This window comes from Salvia hispanica, chromosome 1 (assembly GCF_029641045.1).
Source record: "Salvia hispanica isolate PSC_SH4W2 chromosome 1, Shi_PSC_v1, whole genome shotgun sequence".
Taxonomy (NCBI): Eukaryota; Viridiplantae; Streptophyta; class Magnoliopsida; order Lamiales; family Lamiaceae; genus Salvia; species Salvia hispanica.
The window spans coordinates 16,967,481-16,991,495 of record NC_142692.1 but is presented as its reverse complement, the minus strand read 5'-3'; the positions used below and the strand labels follow the sequence as shown (position 1 = coordinate 16,991,495).

The window sequence follows — 24,015 nt, the reverse complement described above, 5'->3', positions numbered from 1 at the left end:
TATTTTGTATAGAATCTACTCCCCCCATCCCGGATAATTCGGGTCACTTTGACCGGGCACGGGATTTAAGAATTGTAATGAAAAGTGAGTTGAAAAAGTTAGTGGAATGTGGGTCCTACCTTTATATGGAGTAGTTTTATACTCCCTCCGTCCCGGCTAAGATGACACATTGCTTAGCCGGCACGGGATTTTAGGAGTTATTAGAGCATCCGCAATGGTCGGCTAGCGACCGGCTAGCCGATTCGTCGCGCTAGCCGATCGGCTAGCCGAACCATTGCAATCGGCAAACACGAAATCGGCGAGCGGATCGGCGTGGGCTGGCCGATCGCTCGTCGCTGGCCGAAGCGCTGGCCGATCGGCTAGCCGCCATTGTGGCTGCCCGATCGGCCAGCGATCGGCCAGCGCCGAATTTTTTTTTTTTTTTAATTCTTTTTTTAAATTTTTTTTAATTCTTTTTTTAAAAAAAAAAATTTAATTCTTTTTTTAAATTTTTTAAAAACTATATAAACGCGATTTTCTCTATCTCTAAATTTCTGTACATGAGCAACATCTAGCGACAAAAAAAACTCTACCGTCAGGATCTGATGACTATGCATACAACATCTATCTCTACCGTCGGGACCCCCGTTCGGCTAGCGGCAAACTATAACAGATTCAAGGTGGCTCGTGTGTGGAAGCCCGGATTTTTTTTATTATGTTATTTTTATGATTTTTAGTTAATGTATCTTTTTTTATTTAAATAAATAAAATTAATGAATTTTCCCGTATATGTCTCGTAAATTTAATTCCGTATTTTTATCGTAATTTTAATTCCGTAAATGTAGTATATTTTGAATTATTTTTATTGCGGCTGGCCTATGGCTGACCTAAATCTGATGTAACAGGTGGATTTTTTAGTGTTGCTGACGTGGCAGGGGAGAGAATGGCTGGCCTATTGCTGGCCTATGGCTGGCCTAAGCACCATTGCGGATGCTCTTAGTTAAAGTGTTTAATTGGAGAGAGAAAGTGGGTGGAAGTATTAAAGTAGAGAGATAAAGAAAGATGAATATTTTAATAGGAGTGGGAAAAAGTGGTTGAGTGTATTAATTGGAGAGAGAAAGTTACCAAAAAAGGAAATGTGTCATCTTAGTTGGGACAGACTAAAAAGGAAAACGTGTCATCTTAAGCGGGACGAAGGGAGTAATAAAATGTGAGTAGGAATGAGTTAGTGGAATATGGAGTCCACTACTAAAAATGGTAAAAGTGAAATGAGACAAATTATGTGGGACGGACCGAAATGGAAAACTGAGACGAATTATCCGGGACGGAGGGAGTAAAATATAAGCATAATAGAAATCATAAACATATATTCAACCATACATGCTTTATTATATACCTACTGTGGAGTATAGGATAAAACAAATAATAAATGACTATATTTAATCAAACATTATTAGGTAATATATAAGCATAAATAGACGGAAATGCACTTAGCCAAAAATGCGCTAAACAGGAATCGAACCGAAATGATGCTTTTATCACTAGGCTACTTCTATAACTTGGGGGTACAATGGTACCCACTTGTTATTAATTGGATCCGCCCATACTTTCATTATATTACAAATTTACGAATTAAAAAATATAAAGGCCCAAGGCACAAGACCAAAAGTCCACGGCATAATAAAATTAATAACCACTTAAAAGTCCAATTGAGTCTTCTTCTCCGGGCACAAATACAGAGGCGCCGTTACAGTCACACGAATTCAAGGGTAGTCTTCAAATTCTGGCTATCCGAGGCGCCGGGGCAGAAATAAGGCGGGGGCGGCTACAGAGGGGGAGAGTCTGGGTCCGGCAGCTGGAGCGGTGGCTTGGCCGCCGGTGTCTCCGTCCCTGGTTGTTAGGTGGAGTAAGTATAGAGTAAAAAATAGTTTAATATTTTAATGAAGAAAGAGGAGAGGTAGATTTATTTTCAAATATATAAATGGAGATCTTGAGTAAGACAAACTAAAAAAGAAAGGTGGGCATCTTAAGTAGGATAGGGTAGTAGTACTTAAGGCCGAACTCACGAGAAGGAGCTTAATTGCTAAAATTAACTAAAACTACTAAAAAGCGGTGAATTTGTTGTTATAGGTTTAAGGACAATGTTGATTTTACACTCGCTCGCAATTGGTCACTGATTGAGGAATTATACACCTAGGGAAGGCTGATCACGTCTTTTAGACTCTACTCACTAACCTATCACCCTTACAAGGGCATAATAGGCTTTAGATTAACTTTTATCACAGTTCAACATACAAAGATCGACCCCTGGTTTATCCTTTAATCGGTTCTAGCCTGAAAGGTCCTTATCTTTGTTTGCTCCTTATTCTTTAAATCCTTATTCTAAATTAAAGAGACATTAGATAATTTAGAATAAGGCAATTCCAAAATTATGTGTTCTTGCTAGACTCAACATGTTTAAAAATAATCTCCAAAGATAAGACTAATAAGCAAAGAAAATCAAGAAAATCATACAAGTTCAATTAAAGGAGTTCATGCTAAAAATATCGGTATGAATTTCGTCATACTGAAAATAGGTATACCGAAGTTTGGTATATCGAAAATTTTGATAATGTAAAGGTATGTATACAATATAGTGTTTCGATAAGGTATACCGTACCTACCCATCCCTAGTCTATGTACCTAAACTAACTTTACTACTCAGTGTTTCCTTCTTTTTCTTTAGGAATAGGTTTTACATTTGCTTATTTCAATGTAGAGATTTAGCCAAATATTTCATTCATGTGGAATATTTTTTGTTCAATAGAGAATTTTATGAAAGGTTGTTATGTGAGTTAAATAAAGAGAACAAAGTAAAAGAGAGAAAAATAAAAGAGATGGATGTTTCTATTTTTATAAATATGTCACCATGATGTCAATGCTATTTAAAAAATCAATTTACATTCGTTCTGAATAACGAATGCTTGAATAGAATATCTTCCTACATCGATGGATCAGAACAAGAAATGAAAATTGTACGAATTTGAATACAACACGAACTAACTGTCGCCGCCTCTCTCACAACATGAACTAGTTGTACCAAAATGCATAAATCATACTAGTATAACATTTGAAACTGCGTATTACATTATCCAATAATGCAATACTTGGATACCACAACTCATGCCCAATATCTCATAAATATAATCTCGGAACAATATAACCATATAAATTTAAAATATTCGAGTATGAAATCGCACTACACTAAGTTGTGAAGTCGTCCAATTTATGCCAAACCAACATTTACGTAGCAACTTGGAACACACGATATGACAATAGTCAACTAATAGTAATAATAGCATATAATAGCACTACACAAGAGTCTACCGTCTCCAATGGGGTAGAATGGTGACCATAATTCTTGCATTGATTGCATCCATTTTCACACTATAAATACGTCTCAAATCTGCTCTTCCAATTGCATTAATCAACCAAGTTTTCTCAATATTCTCTCTTATTTATTCATTTGTTAGTACATAATATGATGGCTCCGATGCTCTTTTATTTATTCATGTTCTTGGGCGCTACTACGACTGCTGTGTTATCTCAATTTCAAGGTAAATCGTTCAATTTCTTAATTCAACTCACCAATACAAATTTACTACTATATTTTTGATCTATTAACTACTGCCAGTCCGAATTTATCGCACACATTTGATTTTTTATTTAAATTTTTTAATAAAATAAACGTAAGAGATATAATAATGCATACTAGACTCGTCTCAGCTTCACCAATCGTGTCGGTTCAAAGTGAGACGTCTCACGGAGGGAGTATTTTTGGTATTGATTATTTTGTGGGTGTCATAAATTAACCAAAGTTAGTTCATTGAAGGTCCAATCGGAGTATGCAACGGGCGATACGGCAACAATCTACCATCGGAGCAAGATGTCGTCGAGCTCTACAAAGGCAACGGAATTAAAAAAAATGAGAATCTACGGCCCCAGCGACGCCACCCTCGCCGCCCTCCGCGACTCCGACATCGAGCTCATCCTCGACGTCCCCAACGACGATCTCTCCTCCCTCCAATCCGACGCCACACAATGGATCCAAACCAACGTCATTCCCTACTTTCCCGCCACCAAAATCCGCTACATCGCCGTCGGCAACGAAATCAACCCCTCCGATCCCAATTCCGCCCCTCTCCTTCTCCCCGCGATGCAATCCATCTACGACGCCCTTTCCAAATTCGGACTACAAACCCAAATCAAGGTCTCCACCGCCACGTATTCCGCCGTGCTCAAGGACACATCTCCGCCCTCGGCATCTTCCTTTGAAGACGCCTCGTTCATGGCTCCAATCGTCGATTTTTTGGTGAAGACAGAATCTGCACTACTCGTGAACATGTATCCCTACTTTGCTTTCGTGGGAGACAGGAATAAATATGTCGATTTCGCTCTGTTTAAGTCTGAGGGAGTTGAATTTGTTGACGATGGATTGGAGTATACGAATTTGTTCGACGCAATGGTTGACGGCGTTTACTACGCGCTGGAGAAGATCGGAGGGGGCGGCGTGGAGGTGGTGGTTTCCGAGACGGGATGGCCGTCCGGGGGCGGAGATGGGGCGGTGGAGAGTGTTGAGAAGGCGGCGGATTATTACCGGAATTTGATCAGGCACGTGGGCGGGGGGACGCCGAAGAAGGGAGGGAAAGCGTTGGAGACTTACTTGTTTGCGATGTTGGATGAGAATGAGAAGAATGGGGCTGAAACTGAGAACCATTTTGGCTTGTTTAGTCCTGTTGATCAAACTCCAAAATACCAGCTAGCATGATCATTGTGAGGATATATTTATAACTTAAATACTACATGGAGTATAATTTATAAAATAAATACTAGTACTACTACTATTGATGTTATTTAAAAAGAAAATCAAGTATAATTATGCTACAATTACTCTAAGGCCGTGTTTGGGTAATTATACTATAATTGAATTTTAAAAGTCAAAAAATTACATATTTTGGGTTTGCATAGAGATGAAGTTGGACGTCCCGAACCATTGGTACATGGTTCCAACCGCCGGGGGGTGGGGGGTGGGGGGGTTGTTGGTCAGACATGCTAGCAAAATATAGATAGAAAAGAGTGTTGGAATATTTGAGAGTGAAGATGCGATTGAGAGAAGAGTTGTTTGGTGTGATTTTTTGGGATGAAATGAGACGTACTTATAGATGAAAAAAAAGGTGACTTTTGGATTAAAAAATGAAAAAAGAAATTATATGTGGAGAAAAAATGAATTTATTTAATTGAGAAGTGGGAAAATTGCAACGTCTGATCAAGTTGCAGACATCTTTACTAAGCCATCGGCTCGACAAGCCTTTCGATAGATTACTGGGAGTAGTGTCGTAATCTGCGTTTGAATTGAGGAGAGTGTTAGCGCGCCTTGCCAAAAGATGAAGATTTAACCTTCGACCGGTCCATTTACAAAATCAAAACTTACGGAAGGAACATAGAATCTACATAAAAGATACGATCCAAAAAGGAGAGAAATTGCATGCCTGTGAATGCATCATTAGATCGCACGAATGAAGATCTGTCTGTGAGAATAAATCAATAATGGAAGATGTGATTTAGCATGAATCACTCTTTGCATTAATATGTAATAATTTGGTCATATAATAGATAGAACATCCTATATTTTATAATCATTTCTATACAAAGATACTTTGTTCTGAGCAAGATACTTTGTCTTTAACAATATGAAAAGCTTCAGTTTTCTTCACTATTAATCGGCCCAATCTATATAATCCAATAATCTATCTCATTGTCCTTATGCTTTGACCTGGATGTATCTCTGTTAATATCAAAACATCTAAAAATCCAAAAACCGAATCAGACCGAAACAAAATATTTCTGTTCAAATTCTTATTATTTTAGTACTCCATTAGACTAGGTTTTTTAAGGTTTAATTAGGGTTTATTTAAACATTTCAAAACATAGAATAAAATAAGAATTAAGAAAATCGATGGAGCTATATATTATACTACTATCTTTATATGAATATGAAGAGAATATTTGATCGTACAAGACAATTATTCTCTCAAAATAATTTCCATCTAACCATATATAAGCGCGAGAAATATTGGACAAAATCGACTAAATTTATAGAGTTTGGAAAGAAAAATATTCTCATTCCAAAACTCGGGAGATTTCCATGTAATTAACTTTGGTGTATTCGTCCAAATTCATCTATTTAAGCCAAACCATTCTGAAATCAAAATATTCACACTGCAAATTTGGTCTATTCATTCATTAGTAAGTGTAAGGATGGTTCTCTTTTACCTATTAATCCTCTTGGCCGCTACTACCTCTGCTGTGGTATCTCAATTTCAAGGTAAATATCATAAACTTTATTGCAGAATTTTATTTTGATAATCGCTCGCAATTCATATGTATATATGCTAACTAATTTTCAATCCAAAACTCAAAACTTTTTCTATTTTATATGTTTAAATTTTGATAAACTTATGTTTTCATGTTCATGTTTAAGTTTAAATGTTGTATTGAAAGTTTGTGTTCTTGGAAATTAGTTTTATTGTAACGCGAGTTGTTTGTGCCTGTATAAAAATATGCAAAAATATTACAATCATTAGGTCCAATCGGAGTATGCAACGGGCGAGTCGGCAACAATCTACCACCGGAGCACGACGTCGTCGAGCTCTACAAAGCCAACGGAATAAAAAAAATGCGAATCTACTACCCTAACCCGGCCACCATCGCCGGCCTCCAAGGCTCCGACATCGAGCTCCTCCTCGGCGTCCCCAACACAGACCTCCCCTCCCTCCAATCCGACGCCACCGCATGGATCCAAACCAACGTCATTCCCCACTTTCCCGCCACCAAAATCCGCTACATCGCCGTCGGCAACGAAATCGACCCCTCCAATTCCGAATTTGCCCCTCTCCTTCTCCCCGCCATGCAATCCATCTACAACGCCCTCTCAAAATTCGGACTACAAACCCAAATCAAGGTCTCCACCGCGGCCTATTCCGCGATACTAGCGTCCACCTCTCCGCCCTCGGCGTCCGTCTTTAAAGACGCCTCGTTCATGGCTCCAATCGTCGAATTTTTGGTGAAGAAAGAATCTCCACTTCTGGTCAACATATATCCTTACTTTGCCTACCTCGCAGACAAGAATATAAGTCTCGATTTCGTCTTGTTTAATTCGGAACGAGTAGAATTTGTTGACAATGGATTGGAGTATAGGAACATATTTGATGCTATGGTTGACGGGGTTTACTACGCGCTGGAGAAGGCCGGAGGGGGCGGTGTGGAGGTGGTGATTTCGGAGAGTGGGTGGCCGTCCGGGGGAGGAGATGGGGTGGTGGAGAGTGTTGAGAAGGCGGCGATTTATTACCGGAATTTGATAGGGCACGTGGAAGGAGGAACACCGAAGAGAAAGGGGAAAGCGTTGGAGACATACTTGTTTGGCATGTTTGATGAGAATGAGAAGAGTGGCAGTGCAACCGAGCAGCATTTTGGCCTCTTTAATCATATTGATAAAACTCCTAAATACCAACTAGCACCATCACACTAGTAGTATTTTAATTTTGAGTGAATTTAAGTTTTTTTCCGTTCCTGATGGGGGCATTTTTGGCAATCACTTGTTTTGGTTTTTGCTTCTATTTTTCTCATGCTTAGATACTTTGTTTATTACTATTAAATTATGTTTTGTTATGATTTCGGTATTTATCTCTTCATCAGCTCTTACTCGATTGTTAGTCCATGTATTACTACTAGTATATTCCTTTTACTCCAATTTAAATTCACTCTTATATATATGTAAGAAATAGAAGATTAGATTCGTCAATTAACTCATTAGTTGCTTTAATCCATAGTTCCAGTTGTGGAACATCAATTAAGTCTTCTGAAAGGATAATAATTTGCATTTTCATGTGGATTGATTTGATTTGCATCAAAACCAAACACATCCAAAAAGAAGTAAAAAATTGTCCTGTGAAAATTTCTTAAGACATAGTTTGAGCTTTTGCTATGACAGTTATTGGAAAGAGAAAATCAAGGTAAGAAAACATATAGTATTGCACTAGGAGACAGGATATTTTACTGAAGAATAACTCCTATGAAATGTTGGTGTTAGAAAAGTTTTTGCATTAATATCTTAGTGGTGACTCGTGATAATGATGCTTATATATATTGTTAATTGAGAATCTTCCCCGAACTGATCTTATCATATCTCGATCCTATATATGGCTTCTTGAGAAATAGGGTTAGTTACAGTTAAAAACCTAGCACTTCAAAGCTTTTTTGTTTGCAAACTCAATTTTGACTTATAATTCTATACCTCCCATACGGTCACACTAGCTATAATTCTTGAATTCAATTAATTGTTTTTTATTACTAAGAATAACTACTAGGAAAAATGGTGTTTTACTACCAAGAAGAACTACACAATCTATAATTAAAAAAATAAATAGCCATACGTTAAAATTCTAATTCTCATCACGGAAAAAATTAGCAAACTTGAGACAAGAATGATTCACATTGGGGCCATCTTCTATATAATCAAGGTTCCTGCAGCCCCACATAGCTAATACTATGTTACAATGCTATAAAATTATTTTAACTGTACATATTTCCAGCTCTCCGCAAGCAGTGAAAAGCTCCATAGTTTCGCCTTTTTTCAATCCACTGAAGAACTCGTTCCACCACTTTCGTCGTCTTCACTAAAGCTTGATGGCATCTCTGTTGCGGACCTAAAGATACAAATACAGTATGTTGCAACATTAGGTCAAAAGAAAGATGATGAAAGAGCAGTAGACGACATTTCTAGATTGGAATAGGAAAAAGGCAAGGCAACGCATGCTAGAACATTTCTACATATAAAGACACAGACGAACCAGAAACCACAAGGATTTAGAAAACAAATGCTTGCTAAAATCCCCTCTAGATTTGAGCATGATTCCAGGTCCTTGAAATTTGCAAAATTTATTTGGTCTATGTGAATTGGTGTTTGAGTGAAGTATTATCTGAGGACACTGTCAGCAAGATACTAACATTGTGTCTGGATACAGACAGCATTGGCCATTTATATAATGCAAGATTCAGGCATCAATTAGTCCATTTGTCAAATGATTGAGTTCGTAATTTGTTTGAGAAGACTCGGATATATTGAGTGTCCAGATACATCAAGCAAAAGCACCAATATCAATCAGTTGTCCAAAAACTATATTGACCGAATCTAACCTTATGACTTGATAGTTGTGTAGTGTTGTATCCACCATCAATGTTGCTTTTGAGGGTTGCTGATGTGGAAAGTCTTCCCTTAATCTTTTCTTAGCCTATAAATAAGAAACATGAAAAGAGAAAAGTATGTCAATGACTATAACCTAATCAGTCTATGCATATTAGCACAAATGCAGGCGCGTAAATTACAATTGTATCATTCTTGATGGGGATCTTCATTTGATGTTCATTTATCATCCTCCTATCAGTATATATTCCATCATCCTGCATAAAACATTGTGTGAAGGCACAAAACATCAGCACACACCAAAGGGACAGAAAGCAAAAACAAATAGTGGGAAGTAAGAAAGTTTATATAAGAGAAAAGAAAACCTTAATAACTTCTCTTCGGAGCCCTTTGTCAGCAGAGCTGTAGTAGCCATTTCTTCTTGTTGCCAAGGGGGAATTATCATGTTCTGTATATTCTCCAAAGGGAACCCCTCCATTCACATCATTATATTTTTGAGACCAAGACTCTGCTCGTTTCTCTCTCACTTTGCCACCAAAAGCTTGCAGATTTGAATATCTTGGCACTGTATCCATTGTTGTAACTTCAACACCAAGTCTATGCCTCAAACCATACTCATCTCTACTCCCAACTCCTGGTATATCTCTGCCACTACCTCCCGTAAATTCCACTGAAGAGTTACTCCTTGGATAATAGGAACCACTGTTGGATAAAGAGGTCTTTATCCTGGACTTCCGGTAAACGTAGCTATCAGGAATATCAGAGCCACTCCTTGTTTTGAAATTCGTACCATCAATATCAGAGTTATATGGAGCCATGCTGGATGGGTATTCAGATCCCTGAATGAATTTTGATTAGAGGAGAATCTAGATCATATCAGATGCACAGTCCACTCAAAGTCAGTATAAAAGATAAATAGAAATGAAAACATTACAAGGATGTGCGCATAAGGTCTGTGGCTGTTCTGCTTAGCCAGAAAAATTCATCAATCAGTAAAAAAGACTGTTCGGCTTAGCCAGAAAAAAAGAGAGTGATAGCTGATTAATGCTGATTTTAGATTGGTGTCTGGCAAAAGCAACATATAAGATAAACAACAAAAGATCAGCAGCTTATTTTTGCAATTACATTCAAGGGTCAATACAGCAACATGAAATAGAGATGGAAAAAACTGTTCAGCTTAATTGCTTGCAGCTTACTTAATGGATAAACTATAAACATCAAGAATTTTAAAATGGACAGTGGAGATATCTCCGATAAAGATTCTACAAAAGACTAATAGATCATGCATACACACTGCTATACTCTTGTTTTGCATTCATGCATCTTCGCACACAGTGGCAAAATCAGATTATTCAAGCTCCCAAAATTGACTAGCAGAGACTCGTGTATGACCTGCTAGATTGTAGAATTACTTGACCAATAAGCTCGAGTACACACTCCTTGAGTAATAGGTTGTTTGATGTTCAAAATCATATTTGGCATAAGCAGGAGATGGAAAACTAAATGTAATTATGTGACACCGACTCACCTTGAAATACTTGGAATTCTGGCGAACATTCAAATGATCAGGTGAACCACGTACATCTTCTCCAGTGTGATAATTTCCTAATACAAAGGCCAAAGTGAAATGATGAACAATGTGAACTGTGAATATCCAGATTGTAAATGCAAAACAGTTGAAAATTCCCTTTCGTAAAAAATGGAGTAATTCAAAAGAGAAAGAAAAACAAACACTTGAACATATACATATGGTCACAAGCTAGAAGGCCAGAATTGTTGAAATGCAGTTTGTAACAAGAATAACAAGCCTGATCTCATTGTGAGACTAATGGTGCAATTGAGCAAACAAATTCTTAAAATTATATGCACATGTCATCAAAGTTGCATATGACATCAGGAAACTTTTGAAAGGGCCATATACATTTATATTACAATAACATCATTATAATAACTTACCTTCAACCGGCTCCTGCATTGAGGATTCAAATGCACCCGGAGGAAGTGGATCAAATTCAACGCCAAGAGGAGGACCATCCTCCCGATAATGCTTTCCCAGCTGTCTCTTGACTGCAGTTACAGCAGGATTTTCCAGACGACCCTTCACTTTTAAGTAACCTGACGGGCCAGGCCTGGGTTTTATACCCTTTGTATCAGATGGAAATTTTGGCATTAGGTACCTTGAAGTAGACACGTCAGAAGGATCCCCGTTTTGGTAATTAGGAGGTGCATTCCGCAATGAACTGCTACTTCCTGAAGAATCATCAATTGTACGATTGTAGTTTCCAGCATAATGATTGTCATGCTCATACGTAAGGTCTGCAGCAGAAAAGTCTTTTGCAGTCAATCTTCCACTTTCCACTTCCCTGGTATCGAGATTCTTATCATCCCCCTGTTTTGTGCTACCACATGAATCTTGCCTATGCCCGCTGCCACGGTCTTGTACGACTCCACTTGACCGATCTTGCCTTACAGTGGCATGATTTTCTCCATTGATTAATTTTTTATCCTTTAACCTCCTATGGCAAAACCATCCAGAAACTTGCTTCTCTGTTAAACCTATGGACTCCGCAACTTGTATTTTCATGGATTCTGAAGGATATTTATGCTCTGGTAGAACAAAACCAGCCCTTAAATTAACAACAGTGTAAAAGAAATTTCACAAGTAAACGACAGGACAGGATATATCACAATATTAAGAATTTAAGAGACTAACTCACCATTGTAAAATTTCTCTAATGCTTGAACCTGAGCCTGTGTCTTCACTATCCTTTTCTTGTTCTTCTCTGAAAGAGATTTATCATCTTCATGCTGCATCTCACATGATCCTGAAAAACATTAATAATCAAAATCATATGTGGTAAGTATTAAAGAGCTATCAGCAAATGTGCACCAACAATTTTATATTCATTAGCAACTTCCTATTGGACATATGTGATTGGAGTAAAAGATCATAAGGTAGGAAAACAACTTATTTAGCACTTCATTTAGAAGAAGGAACAAATCTCAATTGTGTAAATATTTTGATTTTCCATCACTGACTTCTTTTGGATCTAATCTATAGACACTCATAAAGATAAAACATAATACCAACATAAGTAGATCTTATGCATACATGAAGGCAAATCATTATCATCATCTATGAGAGATTGTATCTCATTAATCTCTGCTTCTCACATTATATTACGCACATAGAAAGCATTTATATGCCTCAAAAGAGTAATAACGTATCCAGGCATTTTGAGTCAAGAAAAAATTACTATTGGATGGAGACAATTATCTATACCCACTTCTGCATCCAACCAAATGAATTGGTATCTACGTGTTTATATTTCAGTGCCCATGGATGAATGAATCCTAAAATGTTGGCATCTTCTATCTTCAGGCTCATAATCTCTTGACAAGCTCATCGATAACTTTTAACTGGCAATATGAAGAATGTTGTTCCTCTACATACATGAACATTGCTAGGGAAGGATACACAATGTCGTAACAGCAAACTACTAAGTCATATTCAAACCTACAACAATATGACAACTTTATGTCATCTGGTTGAATAGTGGAGTACTAGATAATAACACGCATCCAAAGATCAGAGTCCATAATATGCCTCGTTTTTCACATAACTTCCATGCATCGCCATTCAGCTAAAACCCAGACTGCTCAAATACATCATGTATGTAGTTCATCTTTTCATCGACAAATCTCAACCTAAAGTAAGAAAATCAGCTTAATGTTTTTGCAGCTTTCAGCAGCAAAAGAAACAGTAACAATGATGAAACGGAAAAAATTCACACAAATCTTTAATACAAAATCAAAATTGAAAACAAAACTTAAAGCCAATTCCAAAAAAAAAGTGAGCAATAAAATTTGGATAAAAATTCACGACGACATTGCACAACAAAAATCTTAAAATCAAACTCGGGAAACAGAAGGATACCTAAATGTGGAATCCAACTAAATCAAGTTCTCCAACAACATCACGAGTCAATCGTGATCTGATACGTTAATTAAACTTGAAAAGATATCAATCCATACCTTCTCTCATGATTCAGCCGCGAGCAACTATTCCTCAATTGAATTTGCCCTTTCAAATTAGGTTTCAACACGTTCTCCTCTGTATCGAACCATCAACGCTCCATCCCCCACTCAACTTGGCGGTGAATTCAAGTAGAGAAAGAAAGCTAATCTCGACGGACTATCAATTCAATCCATGTATAGACAGAGAGAGAAAGTGGAACGAGAAAAGGATGAACAAATTTTTATTTTCTGGGTTATTTAATTATGTTTGCAGTTTGATCTGCAAATCTTTTTTCTGCTTAGTTTTGAATATTTGATTATTGAATAAATATTCGTTGCATTCATGATTTAACTGCTCATTAATATTCAAATTTTAATAGCCTTCTTAATTAATTGCAGTCAATATTCCTGAAAATCTCACCAGAATACAAAAGTTACATTGAAATTCTTCAAAATATTGGTATATTCTTTCTGCACAATTTTGGGTTTGTTTTTAATATTTTCATGCTTATATGGAAATGATTAACTAGATCTCTTATGTTAAAAATGAGATTTATGTTTCAATTCAAATAATCTCCTTTTTCTCTGATCGAAAAATAAATTTGATACTTATTCATTGTTTTCTCACTATATATTTTGATTAGAATCATTCTGTGTGAAAATGAGTTTTCATTTTCTCAGATTCAAGAAATTTCACGTCATCATCCTTTTTTTATTGAAAAAGTTCTATACATTTGAATGATATGCAAATGTAACATAAGACACTTTAATAAATATGAAACCATAATCTAACTTTTTTTAATATAGTAGCTACTGACTAGTTGACTCAAACGAGATACATCGATAGCTATTGCAAATAAGGTAGCATTGCATTAAGGAACACATAAACCGATTACAGGCATAGGAGTTGGAAATTAAGGTGCAATTTTTACAGTATGAGAGCATATCACAAAAGTAAAATATGTGTGAGAAATCAAATCCTTGAAGGGATCAAAGGGGTGGTGTTCTGTAAGTATGCGGCTGCAGCAGCGACGCCGCTTCCGAGCTTCACCGGATATCCGACGTCCTTGAGCACCATCTCCACCCCACCAAGACACCCCAATAGTTGCAACTGCAAAATCAATGATCAGCAGATGTTATTGATACTCTAACTTTTTAAATGATAACAAATTTTAATACATACTTCCTCCGTCCCCCATAATTTTACCCAGTATTCTATTTTATTCCGTCCCACATAATTTTACCTATTTCACTTTTACCATTTTTTGTAGTGGATCCCATATTCCACTAACTCATTCCTACTCACATTTTATTATAAAACCAATACTTTAAAAGTAGGACCCACATCCCATCAACTTTTTCAACTCACTTTCTATTATATTTCTTAAAACCCGTGTCAAGTCAAACTGTGTAAAATTATGTGGGACGGAGGGAGTAGTTTTAAAGTGAGACGATTTGGTATAGTAAGAAAGATAATGAGAAAAATAGGTAATGTAGGTCTATTTTTATATATTAATTTGATAATAGAATATTAGTGTAATGAGTTACTGGAGTATGGGATCCACTTAATAAAAGTGAAAAAAGGTAAATTTGTCTTTAAATAGGCGGATACTCAAAAATGGCAAAATGTGTCAGGTTTCGGTGGTGAATGAAGGGAGTATATGTGAATTATGGATGAAAACAAGACACACCTCATTAAGGTTGCCAAGATGGCCTATTCTGAAAACCTTGCCAGCCACCTTGTTGAGGCCCAGCCCCAAGCTCAAGTTGTAGCGCTTCCACGCCCTCCGCACGATCTCCGAGCTGTCTATGTATCCTGGAACCACCACCGCAGTCACCGTGTCGCTATGCCACTCCTCCTTCTGCGTGCAGTTCTTCAGCCCCCACGCGTCCACAGCCAGCCTATCCAACCATATACATACAACAGAATAACTATAACGACATCTCATATCAGTACAAAAAGAGAACTGAAAGTCTGAAACTACTATATAAGTAATTAAGTCTCATCTTATAGTTCGATCCTCCTATCACCAATTGGTTTATTAACACATACCTGGTGGCAGTGGCGAGGCGGTTGTGCCTGGCAATGACATTATCAAGTCCTTCCTCAAACAAGAGATCAAGAGCTGCCCTCAATCCATAGAGCAGCTGAATGGAAGGTGTGTAGGGCCAATAAGTCCCCATCTTGTAGAACTTCAAGTAGTCCTTCCAATCGAAGAACACTCTCACCGATTTGGCGCTCTTGGATGCCTCGATCGCCTTGGGGCTGGCGCACACGATCCCAATCCCGGTGGGGAGGGAGAGCGCCTTCTGGGACCCGGTGAGGGCCACGTCCACGCCCCATTCGTCCATGCGGAAGTCGAGGGCGCAGATGGAGGACACGCCATCCACCAGGAGGAGGGCCGGGTGGTTGTACTGGTTGAGGATCTTCCTGACCGTGGCGAGGTTGTTGGTGACACCCGTGGCCGTCTCGTTGTGGACGATGCAGATGGCCTTGATGGTGTGGGCCCTGTCTTCGGCCAGCTTGGAGGCCAGGGTGTCCAGATTGGCGCCCTGGCCCCACTCGCTCTCGACCACGTCCACGTTGAAGTTGAGGCGCTGCTGCTGGTCGATCCACAGGAGGCTGAACTGCCCAATCAGGAACGAAACGATCCGGTCGCCAGGGGAGAGCGTGTTCGTTAGGGCGCTCTCCCACGCGCCCGTGCCTGTTCCATTTTTTCATATTAATTAGCCTCTAAATCAATTATATAAACTAGCTTCATTTGATTGGAATGTCATAAAACTATTTTTAAATTTGGCATATGCAATTTGAATGGTAGAGTTCCTTGTGTAGTCAATTGAATAGATATATAGACAATTAACCTCCAAATCAAAGTCAAAGAGATGATGTTGATGACTGAAAATCAGGATTAGGGAGTGATTCCAATGAAAACTTTGTTAAAATGAGAATTTTGAGAACTGAAAATCATATTAATTCATCGATACATTAATATCAGTTGACATCACAAGACATATCAGTCTTATACAAAGTGCTTTATTTTGTTCTCAGAGTTCTCATTTTAACAGAATTTTCAAATGAACCATCTCCTATATATGTGCATAAAAGAGTAACTAACTAGTAAGGGAACATAGGGACCTGTAGTGGGGAAGAGAAAAGGAGTTCCAGAGGTGGTTTTGAAGATCTGCTTGACATCCTCAAGCAAGGTTTTAGTGAGAGCAGGGATGGCCGGGGAGCGGTAGTCCTCGTTGTTTCTGCTCATTGCCCGGATAACCTGATCCGGAATATTTACAGGCCCCGGAACAAACAGGTGGTTCCTTCCGGGTCCATTCACATAATCCATCTTCTTAACACTCCCTACCAAATACAAATACTATTAGTTAGATACATACATATTTCAACAATCAAACAAAACCATACATATATATGTTGCTTTAATATATGTATCACTAGTCCTAGTACCACTCTATATCAAAACATACTAACACACAGTCCTCTTACTATCCATATCAATACATAAAACACAACATATTTTGAAGAAAAGTTATCTTCTCACACTCTTGTTTGTAGGAGTAGGACTACTTCAATTCAGTGGGAATACAGAAATCAGTTTAATTTTTTTGTTACTTATTAATATATGCACCTCATGTTTGAAATACAGAAAATTATCGCTGTATCCAGTAGTAAACTAGATGCATGGCATGGCTCATGCATGTACAATAAATACAAAAACAAAAATTGAATGGAGAGGATAAGGAAATGTGTTTACCTGTGTGACAGTGGGAATTGAGCAGAGAGACAGAGCACCCAATGATAGATGAATAGAGTTGAATAATATTTTATAAGAGGTCGTGGGCCCCACATTGGGATTCTTACGTGGCAGATAAGAGTTACACCAATGTTAATCCAACGGACATCATCTCATGTCAGCAACATAAAGATTTTTTTTTCCTTTATGCCCTCATACCCCTCCATTTCTTCTAATATTCCAAATCCGCCTCTAGATTTTCTGAAAAAAAACTAAATGTGTAAACTAATGAGTGCTTGTGATTAATTTGTTGTACTAATTAGGGCATAATGTAACCTCCTAATCTACTGTTTGCTACAACACAAACAAATCATTAATGGGGAGTTCGATTGCCATTAGTACTTGTGATTAAAGATCATCACTAATTTATCTCTTGTTCGATTGTGTTTTCTAAAAGATTGGCCTATATGATAATATATCTTGACCTTTCTCTATAATGTCAATATTAAATAATATCTCAGGATTAATAATCCTACATTCACCTATGACTAATTTACTCATAGAAAAATCTACGGAACTACACCATACTATATAGTTTTGTTTTGTGTGATTCTTCTAGATAGCATTCGGCCATCTCCTACCTAATTTAAATCATAATTATAATAAATACTCTGTTTGACACACTAAATATGAAATCTTTATTTTTTGGCATGCACATGGTTTTCTATGGTATTGTTTTGTAAATTAAGTAGAAAGAGAAAAAGAAATATGGTGATGTTTATATTTTAGGAAATGTGTCATTTTTATTGGGACAACCTATATACAAAAATGTTTCATTTTTAATGTGACAAATGAAGTATTAATTAAATTTAATTATAACATATTATCTATTATTAAAAAACATGATATTAAATCAGATTTAATATGTTACATATCAAAATATATGCTCGTGGGACAAATGGGTGATGCAAATAAGGTACTTATGGAAATTATAAGATTTGGGGATTGAGTATAGAATTCACTTCATATTTTCTAAGATAGATTTTTACAAAAATTATGCATAAAATGTAATCTTGATACATAAATGTGTGCGTGAAATGCAATCATGATACATAAATGTGTGCTTAATCTATAAATACAACAAAAGAAGAGAAGGTCCACAAGTATACACACCATAGAAGAGTTGAAAAGATTGAGGTGGAAAGAATATGGCAAGAGATAAAGGGATAAAGGGCTTTCAGCCACACCATTCTCTATGGATACCAAAGCCACACAACTATGGTTTTCTGCATTTTGTTTTTATCCTTGCCTTTCTTTTCTATTCATCACTATTTTTGTTTATATCTTCTCATCCTAACACAAGCTATCAATATGCAAACACCAGATTTTCTTGTACATGCATTTTCTTTCAATTATTGAAGACAATTGAGGCAGATATACGATCACGTTGAAAAGTAGTGCAAAATATTAATAACTGCTAAAATGAGCAACAGAAAATCGTTGGAAACTTGAAATACATATAATTGAATCTTGGAAATGAGAGGTATTCGGCGGATTGGATAGGTGGGAGGTAAGGATTCTTTAATTAATTTGGATATTAGGTTTAATAAGCGGACATTTAATTTAGTCTAATTTTGTAGTACTGTAATTAAATATCCTAATTTTTATCCAAAATAGAAATGGAGCAATTAGCTTGGGATGGAGGGAGGGTAGTTTTTTATTATAAAAAATAAGAAAAATAGCTATTTAAATCACCAAGTTTGGTCAAAATCTGGTTTATCCACAAAGTTTGAAATTCGCTAATTAAATCACGAAGTTTCAATTTTTCTAGTTTATCCCATGAGTCGAATTTTAAGTGGAATCTTTGTTGACGTGGATTGAGATTTAAATCACGAAAAAGATGCGTGTATAATTCAAAGTATAATCACAAGGAGCTTGATCTTAAAGTTGGATTGATATTTCAAGATGGATTTCAATGTATAGATGCAAATATTACACCTAAAATTTGACCATGGGATAAACTAGAAAAATTGAAACTTCGTGATTTAATTAGTGAATTTTAAATATTGTGGGATAAACCAGTTTTGACGAATCTTGGTGATTTAAATGACTATTTACCCTAAAAATAGGTAAGCCTGAATCTTGATAAACTCATTGTTTTGCAGCTTTTGACTAGTCGAGTGACTTGTTTATTCTCAAGTTTTATAGTTCGAATCATGGTTTTATGTCAATTACGTACCAATTGATTAAGTGACGAGTTTGTTGAGCATATGTAAAAATGGATGAAAATGGCAAAAGAAAAAACATTGAGAGGGCTCCCGAGATATCTACCTGGCTGGGTATGTATGCAGAGATCGTAAGGGCATCCGCAACGCGGCTCGATGCTGTCTCGGTCTCGTCTCGACGTGACGAGACAGCATCGAGACAGCGTTGCGACGCTCGTCTCGTCTCGACGAGACGAGACACCTCGTCGCGCGACGTGTCCGGAAGAGGCCGGCCTCGAGCTGGCGAGACGACGCGCGCGCTAAGCGATGGCGTGATGCCCGTGGGCGTCGGAATTATGATGTCATAAATTTTTTTTTTTTTAAAAAATCGAAAATTCAAAAAAAAAAATTTGTAAATTTTAATTTTTAATTATGTATTTTTAAATTTTTTAGGCCTTTAAATTGTAATTTTTATTTTATTTAATTATATTATTTTTTAATTATGTATTTTTTAATTACGTATTTTTAATTATGTATTTTATAATTTTTTAGGCCTTTAAATTGTGATTTTATTTTATTTAATGAAGTATGTTTTTATTAATTGAATTTGTTGGAAATAAAAATAAAAAATGAAATTGAATGAATAGTTAAGAGATGGTTAAGAGATGGAGGGATGCAGGTGTTGTCTCTTAGTTAAGAGATGAGCTGAAAAGTACAGTGGGGCCCATGAATAGTTAAGAGATGAGACGGTTAAGAGACGGATAAGAGACAGCGTTGCGGATGGCCTAAAGCCACTCGACCGAGTAGGTAGTCGTGAAGAAACATAGAGTTCACACAGGCTAGATAGAAAAAGGACATTATTTCACTCGATCGGGTCTTTTGGTGGCATTGTACTCTAGAGAGTTTTACCCAGCCGGGTAAAACTAGATAATATAGGAAATCGGTTAGTGGCAATGCATCGAGCCATTCTAGTACATTCTACCTGGCCGGGTAGAATTACTCTACAGTTTCACCTGCAGGTCTACGTGTAGGTTCATTTTGTGCATGCCATATTATTAAGCCATTCAAAATCTTATTGTAAGGGAGAGACGTAGGGCACGAAATATCGATCAGTTATCACATTATTTACACACTGGATAATAGAATACAGAAGCAGAGAGCATACTAAAGAGGAGTGTTAGAATAATTGAGTGAACAATTATATAAAGCTCTCTATGATGATTAATCGAGAACGACGGAGAAGGAGCATAAACTATAAAGCGGAAGCGTACCTTGATCCATAACGAATTGAAAGGCGGAATTGCTTTGCAGCGGCTATGGATCTTCCAAACGATCACAGACATTCTTCGCAATAGTCTACCGAGAGAATACAGAGATATCGAATGTTCTTCTAACGTCTGGGGACCATAACCCTAGCTTATATTTATATTAAATATAAACCCCTTTATTTTCTATTCGGTCCCTCATCAAATAGAAAATCACTTTATGGTATCTACACTTATTTCCATAACAATTAAATACAATTTAGCCCAAACTTTAATCTTTATTGGATCACTTTAATTGGGCAACTGAAAGATAGCCATACACATTAAATTAGTCATGTGGAAGCCCAAATTTCTAACAATCTCCCACTTGGGCAACACATGACACCAAATAAATATGTATAAACCGAATGAGCGCTCAAAAGTGCTATCACATAGTGTATTTCCGAACAATCTTATTATCAACCATATCGACATAGGACTAAAGGGGCAGTCGCCATATTTTTTCATGATTAAACCCATCAGTAATCACATATGCAAATATAATCAACAACAGATCAATTATGGAGTGTAGCATGAAAATTTTATGCAAGGTGATCATACATGCCTATTTCCAACTAGTCCTCCCAAATTGAGAACAAACCCAATATAATGGACAAAACATAATACTTTATTTCTGCAGAGAATAACATGAGTTTTATAACTACATGTTCAAAACACAATATAGAGCAATAACCAAAACTACTCCCACTGAACGGAAGTATCCTTAAACAACATAACACCCATTTGGGCTACATGCCCATGAAAGACCTTCGGTGATAGTCCCTTAATGATTGGATTTGTAATCATCAAATCCATTCCCTTATGCTCTATATGCATTTGTCCATTCCGAACCCTTTATTTAACAACCAGGAAGTTCCTGTTGTTTTAGAATATAATACTGCAGAGTTATTGTCACAACATAACTTAAGTAGTCTTTCAATACCTTACAATATGCAGCCTAGTGACAAAATTTCACAGTCATATTCATTAAATAGATGCCCAAAACAAGTTACGAATTCTGTTGTCATGGCAGAAGTAGCTACAAGTGTTTGCTCAACACTTCTCCACGAAATGGGTCTACAGCCAACAGACACACGTAACCTAAAATGGATCCTTTACTGTATTGGCATCTAACAAAATCAGAATCAAAATGCCTAAAGATCTCTCCAAATGATCTGATTTTCTGTATGCGAGCATGTAATGCTTAGTTCTCTATAAATATCTCATAACCCGTTTTGCTGCTTCTTAATGATCCATATCGGGTTATTGAAATATCTTCCCAACATATAAACAATTAAAACCAAATTGGGTCTAATACACACTTGAACACACATTAGGCTCCCAATCACCGAACCATATGGAACCTTCTGCATTTTCTAAATCTCAAGATTTATCTTAGGGCACTGAATGAGACTAGGTTTGTCTCCTTTAGTCATAGGGGTATTTCTTTACTGCAATTATGCATCTCAAATACTTTAGGCACCTTTTCACTATATCCCTTCTTTGACAATCGAAAATTATTTCTTTCGATTCCAAATACAAAAGAGGCTTCCCCAAGATCTTTCATCTCAAATTTCTTCGCGAGAAAATTCTTGGTGTTAGTGCAACATATCCTTATCGAAAATTATTTCTTTCGATACACAAGAAGATGCATTTTCTCCCACTGAACTTGTGATACACACAACCATCAATAGCATTCTTTCTGAATCTAAATGAAAGAACTACTTCATAAAATTTGTGGTACCATTGACGAGAGTCTTTATTGAGGTTGTTGAGATTGACTTTAAATGATATCATCCGCATGAGATTGAATGTTTACAACAATATCATCTTGAGGTTCTTAATATGCTTCTTCTTCAATGATAGTAATTGATACCTGATCATTGTCAGAAGCAGTAGTAGGTGTCTATACAGACTCCTCCTCAAAAGTAATGTTCCTTAACACATTCTTCCCCCCAAACTCAACATCCTCAAGGAATACTATATTTCCCGCCCCAAAAATTAGTTCCTTTTGTGGGATCATAAAGTTTAAAAACCCCTAAATTTTTCTGGAAGACCAAAGTGAGAATATATGCTACAGTCTTTAATACCTCTCCCTAAAGCGAATGCGACAAGGAAGAATGATAAATCATACTCCTTCACATATCTTTAAGAGTTTTATTTCGTCTTTTAGCTACACCACTCATGCTAGGCGATCCCGACATGGTGTACAAAAGGACGATCCAACACTCTTCAAAATAGAAGGCAAAAGGTCTTTGACATTGTTCACCTAAGCAGTCATTTCTGTCGCAGTATTCGCCACCACGATCAGATTTGACTTTCTTAATGCCTTTGTTGAGTTGGAGCTCAACATAAGCCCTGAATATTTTGAACGTGTCTAAAGCCTCAGACTTTTAATAGATTAAATGTAGGTGCCCAAACAAGAATATTCGCCTATGAATGATATAAAATATTGTTGATCATTCCAAGAAACCGAAGTGAATGAACCACAAATGTCCGTATATATCAATTCTAAAATGTATAGCTCTATTGACACCTAATTTCTTAAGTTCGGTCTGCTTTCCTTCGATACATTAAACACACAAATCAAGTTCTGTAAAGATAAGTGTATTCAATACAACATATGACACAAGTCTCACAATCCTTTATTTTGAGATATAACCAAAACACTTGTGTCATAAATTAACCAAATTCTAATTATTTAATTTTCGTAGTCCCTTTTGATTCAACATGTAAAGCTTCTGAATATGAAGTAACATAATTGAACATATAAAGATTGTTATATGCACTTAAGGAAACAGTGCCCACAATACTAGAATTATTTGAAGGAAGAACTTTACTATTTCTGAATGAACAAGAGAAACCAAATTTGTCCACATTAGGGACTAAATCCAAATTAACTTTAGAACAGACCAAAACAAGAATTGTAACTTCCTTTGCACGCCATGCATGATATTTACAATTCTTCTTTTTATATCCATGTTTACCACACAGGAAACAACTATCATTATCTTTATGTTGTTTCTTTTGTGATGAACCCTTATCCATAGTAGCATTCTCAATACACTCTCTTAATGCCCTTTTACTTTATTTCTTGAGATACTGACCAGATGTGCAACACCAAATGCACAAGCAAGTCTTTAAAATTCAAGCTTTAGTGAAGCAACGTAAGACATTTGCATAATGTGCTCCCTTATGTTGCCTTGCCCTTATACTTTATTGAGATCAAGCATGCTTGTCTTAGCCTTAATGTTTTTTTTTTCCGCAAAACGTACCTTAATTTTGGCAAGGTATTCACTGGCCTTAGTGATATACTTAGATGCAGTGCCTCAAAAGGCTTCTAGGCTGCTACACCTAATGATCAGTAGACTTACACGATTCGAGTATTGCTACTTCTCGTAGTTTCTCCTTTGATAAGAAGTACTATCGTCCGTAGGAGAAGTAGGTTGCTCAATCCTTAGCGCGTAATCCAGATCCATGCAACCCAGAGTAATCAAAATATAATCTTCGCAATCCTTAAAATT

General features: G+C 36.8%; 2 protein-coding genes and 2 pseudogenes across 5 annotated transcripts; 2 read left to right on the top strand and 2 right to left on the bottom strand.

Annotated features, from left to right (window-relative positions):
* Positions 1–3,450: 3,450 nt before the first annotated feature.
* LOC125217564 (glucan endo-1,3-beta-glucosidase pseudogene) lies at positions 3,451–4,953 on the top strand (annotated as a pseudogene). Its single transcript, XR_016134435.1, has 2 exons — positions 3,451–3,575; positions 3,851–4,953. The product of XR_016134435.1 is annotated as a glucan endo-1,3-beta-glucosidase pseudogene (transcript).
* A 1,323-nt stretch (positions 4,954–6,276) lies between these two features.
* Positions 6,277–7,546, top strand: LOC125221127 (glucan endo-1,3-beta-glucosidase pseudogene; annotated as a pseudogene).
* Positions 7,547–8,428: 882 nt separating this feature from the next.
* Positions 8,429–13,532, bottom strand: LOC125224120 (uncharacterized). 3 transcript variants are annotated; one of them, XM_089067755.1, is made up of 10 exons: positions 13,256–13,532; positions 12,478–12,928; positions 11,938–12,045; positions 11,177–11,827; positions 10,749–10,825; positions 10,155–10,184; positions 9,586–10,059; positions 9,403–9,477; positions 9,214–9,308; positions 8,429–8,723 (listed from the first exon to the last, which is right to left on the bottom strand). In XM_089067755.1, exons 3-10 carry the CDS (start codon positions 12,032–12,034, stop codon positions 8,651–8,653), a joined length of 1,572 nt encoding a protein of 523 aa, XP_088923881.1. In that variant the 5' UTR covers positions 12,035–12,045; positions 12,478–12,928; positions 13,256–13,532; the 3' UTR covers positions 8,429–8,650. The 3 variants fall into 3 exon arrangements, with proteins under 3 accessions (XP_088923881.1, XP_047983428.1, XP_047983432.1); XM_048127471.2 differs by lacking the exon at positions 12,478–12,928 and having other exon boundaries at positions 13,256–13,531; XM_048127475.2 differs by lacking the exons at positions 10,155–10,184; positions 12,478–12,928 and having other exon boundaries at positions 13,256–13,530.
* A 549-nt stretch (positions 13,533–14,081) lies between these two features.
* On the bottom strand, positions 14,082–17,141 carry LOC125223183 (serine--glyoxylate aminotransferase-like). The gene is made up of 5 exons (XM_048126199.2): positions 17,005–17,141; positions 16,374–16,592; positions 15,291–15,942; positions 14,929–15,139; positions 14,082–14,348 (listed from the first exon to the last, which is right to left on the bottom strand). Exons 2-5 carry the CDS (start codon positions 16,576–16,578, stop codon positions 14,211–14,213), a joined length of 1,206 nt encoding a protein of 401 aa, XP_047982156.1. The 5' UTR covers positions 16,579–16,592; positions 17,005–17,141; the 3' UTR covers positions 14,082–14,210.
* Between the last annotated feature and the right edge of the window lie 6,874 nt (positions 17,142–24,015).

What these genes read in the sequence shown, in the direction of transcription:
- LOC125224120 (XM_048127471.2), bottom strand. An exon ending in GACCTTATGCGCACATCCTT is followed by an intron (nt 10,060 to 10,154) that starts GTAATGTTTTCA and finishes AAATTCATTCAG; the next exon opens with GGATCTGAATACCCATCCAG. An exon ending in TCCGAAGAGAAGTTATTAAG is followed by an intron (nt 9,478 to 9,585) that starts GTTTTCTTTTCT and finishes TGTTTTATGCAG; the next exon opens with GATGATGGAATATATACTGA.
- LOC125223183 (XM_048126199.2), bottom strand. Translation starts at nt 16,578, where the DNA reads ATGGATTATGTGAATGGACCCGGAAGGAACCACCTGTTTGTTCCGGGG. An exon ending in TTTTCTCTTCCCCACTACAG is followed by an intron (nt 15,943 to 16,373) that starts GTCCCTATGTTC and finishes AAAATGGAACAG; the next exon opens with GCACGGGCGCGTGGGAGAGC. An exon ending in CGCCTCGCCACTGCCACCAG is followed by an intron (nt 15,140 to 15,290) that starts GTATGTGTTAAT and finishes ATGGTTGGATAG; the next exon opens with GCTGGCTGTGGACGCGTGGG.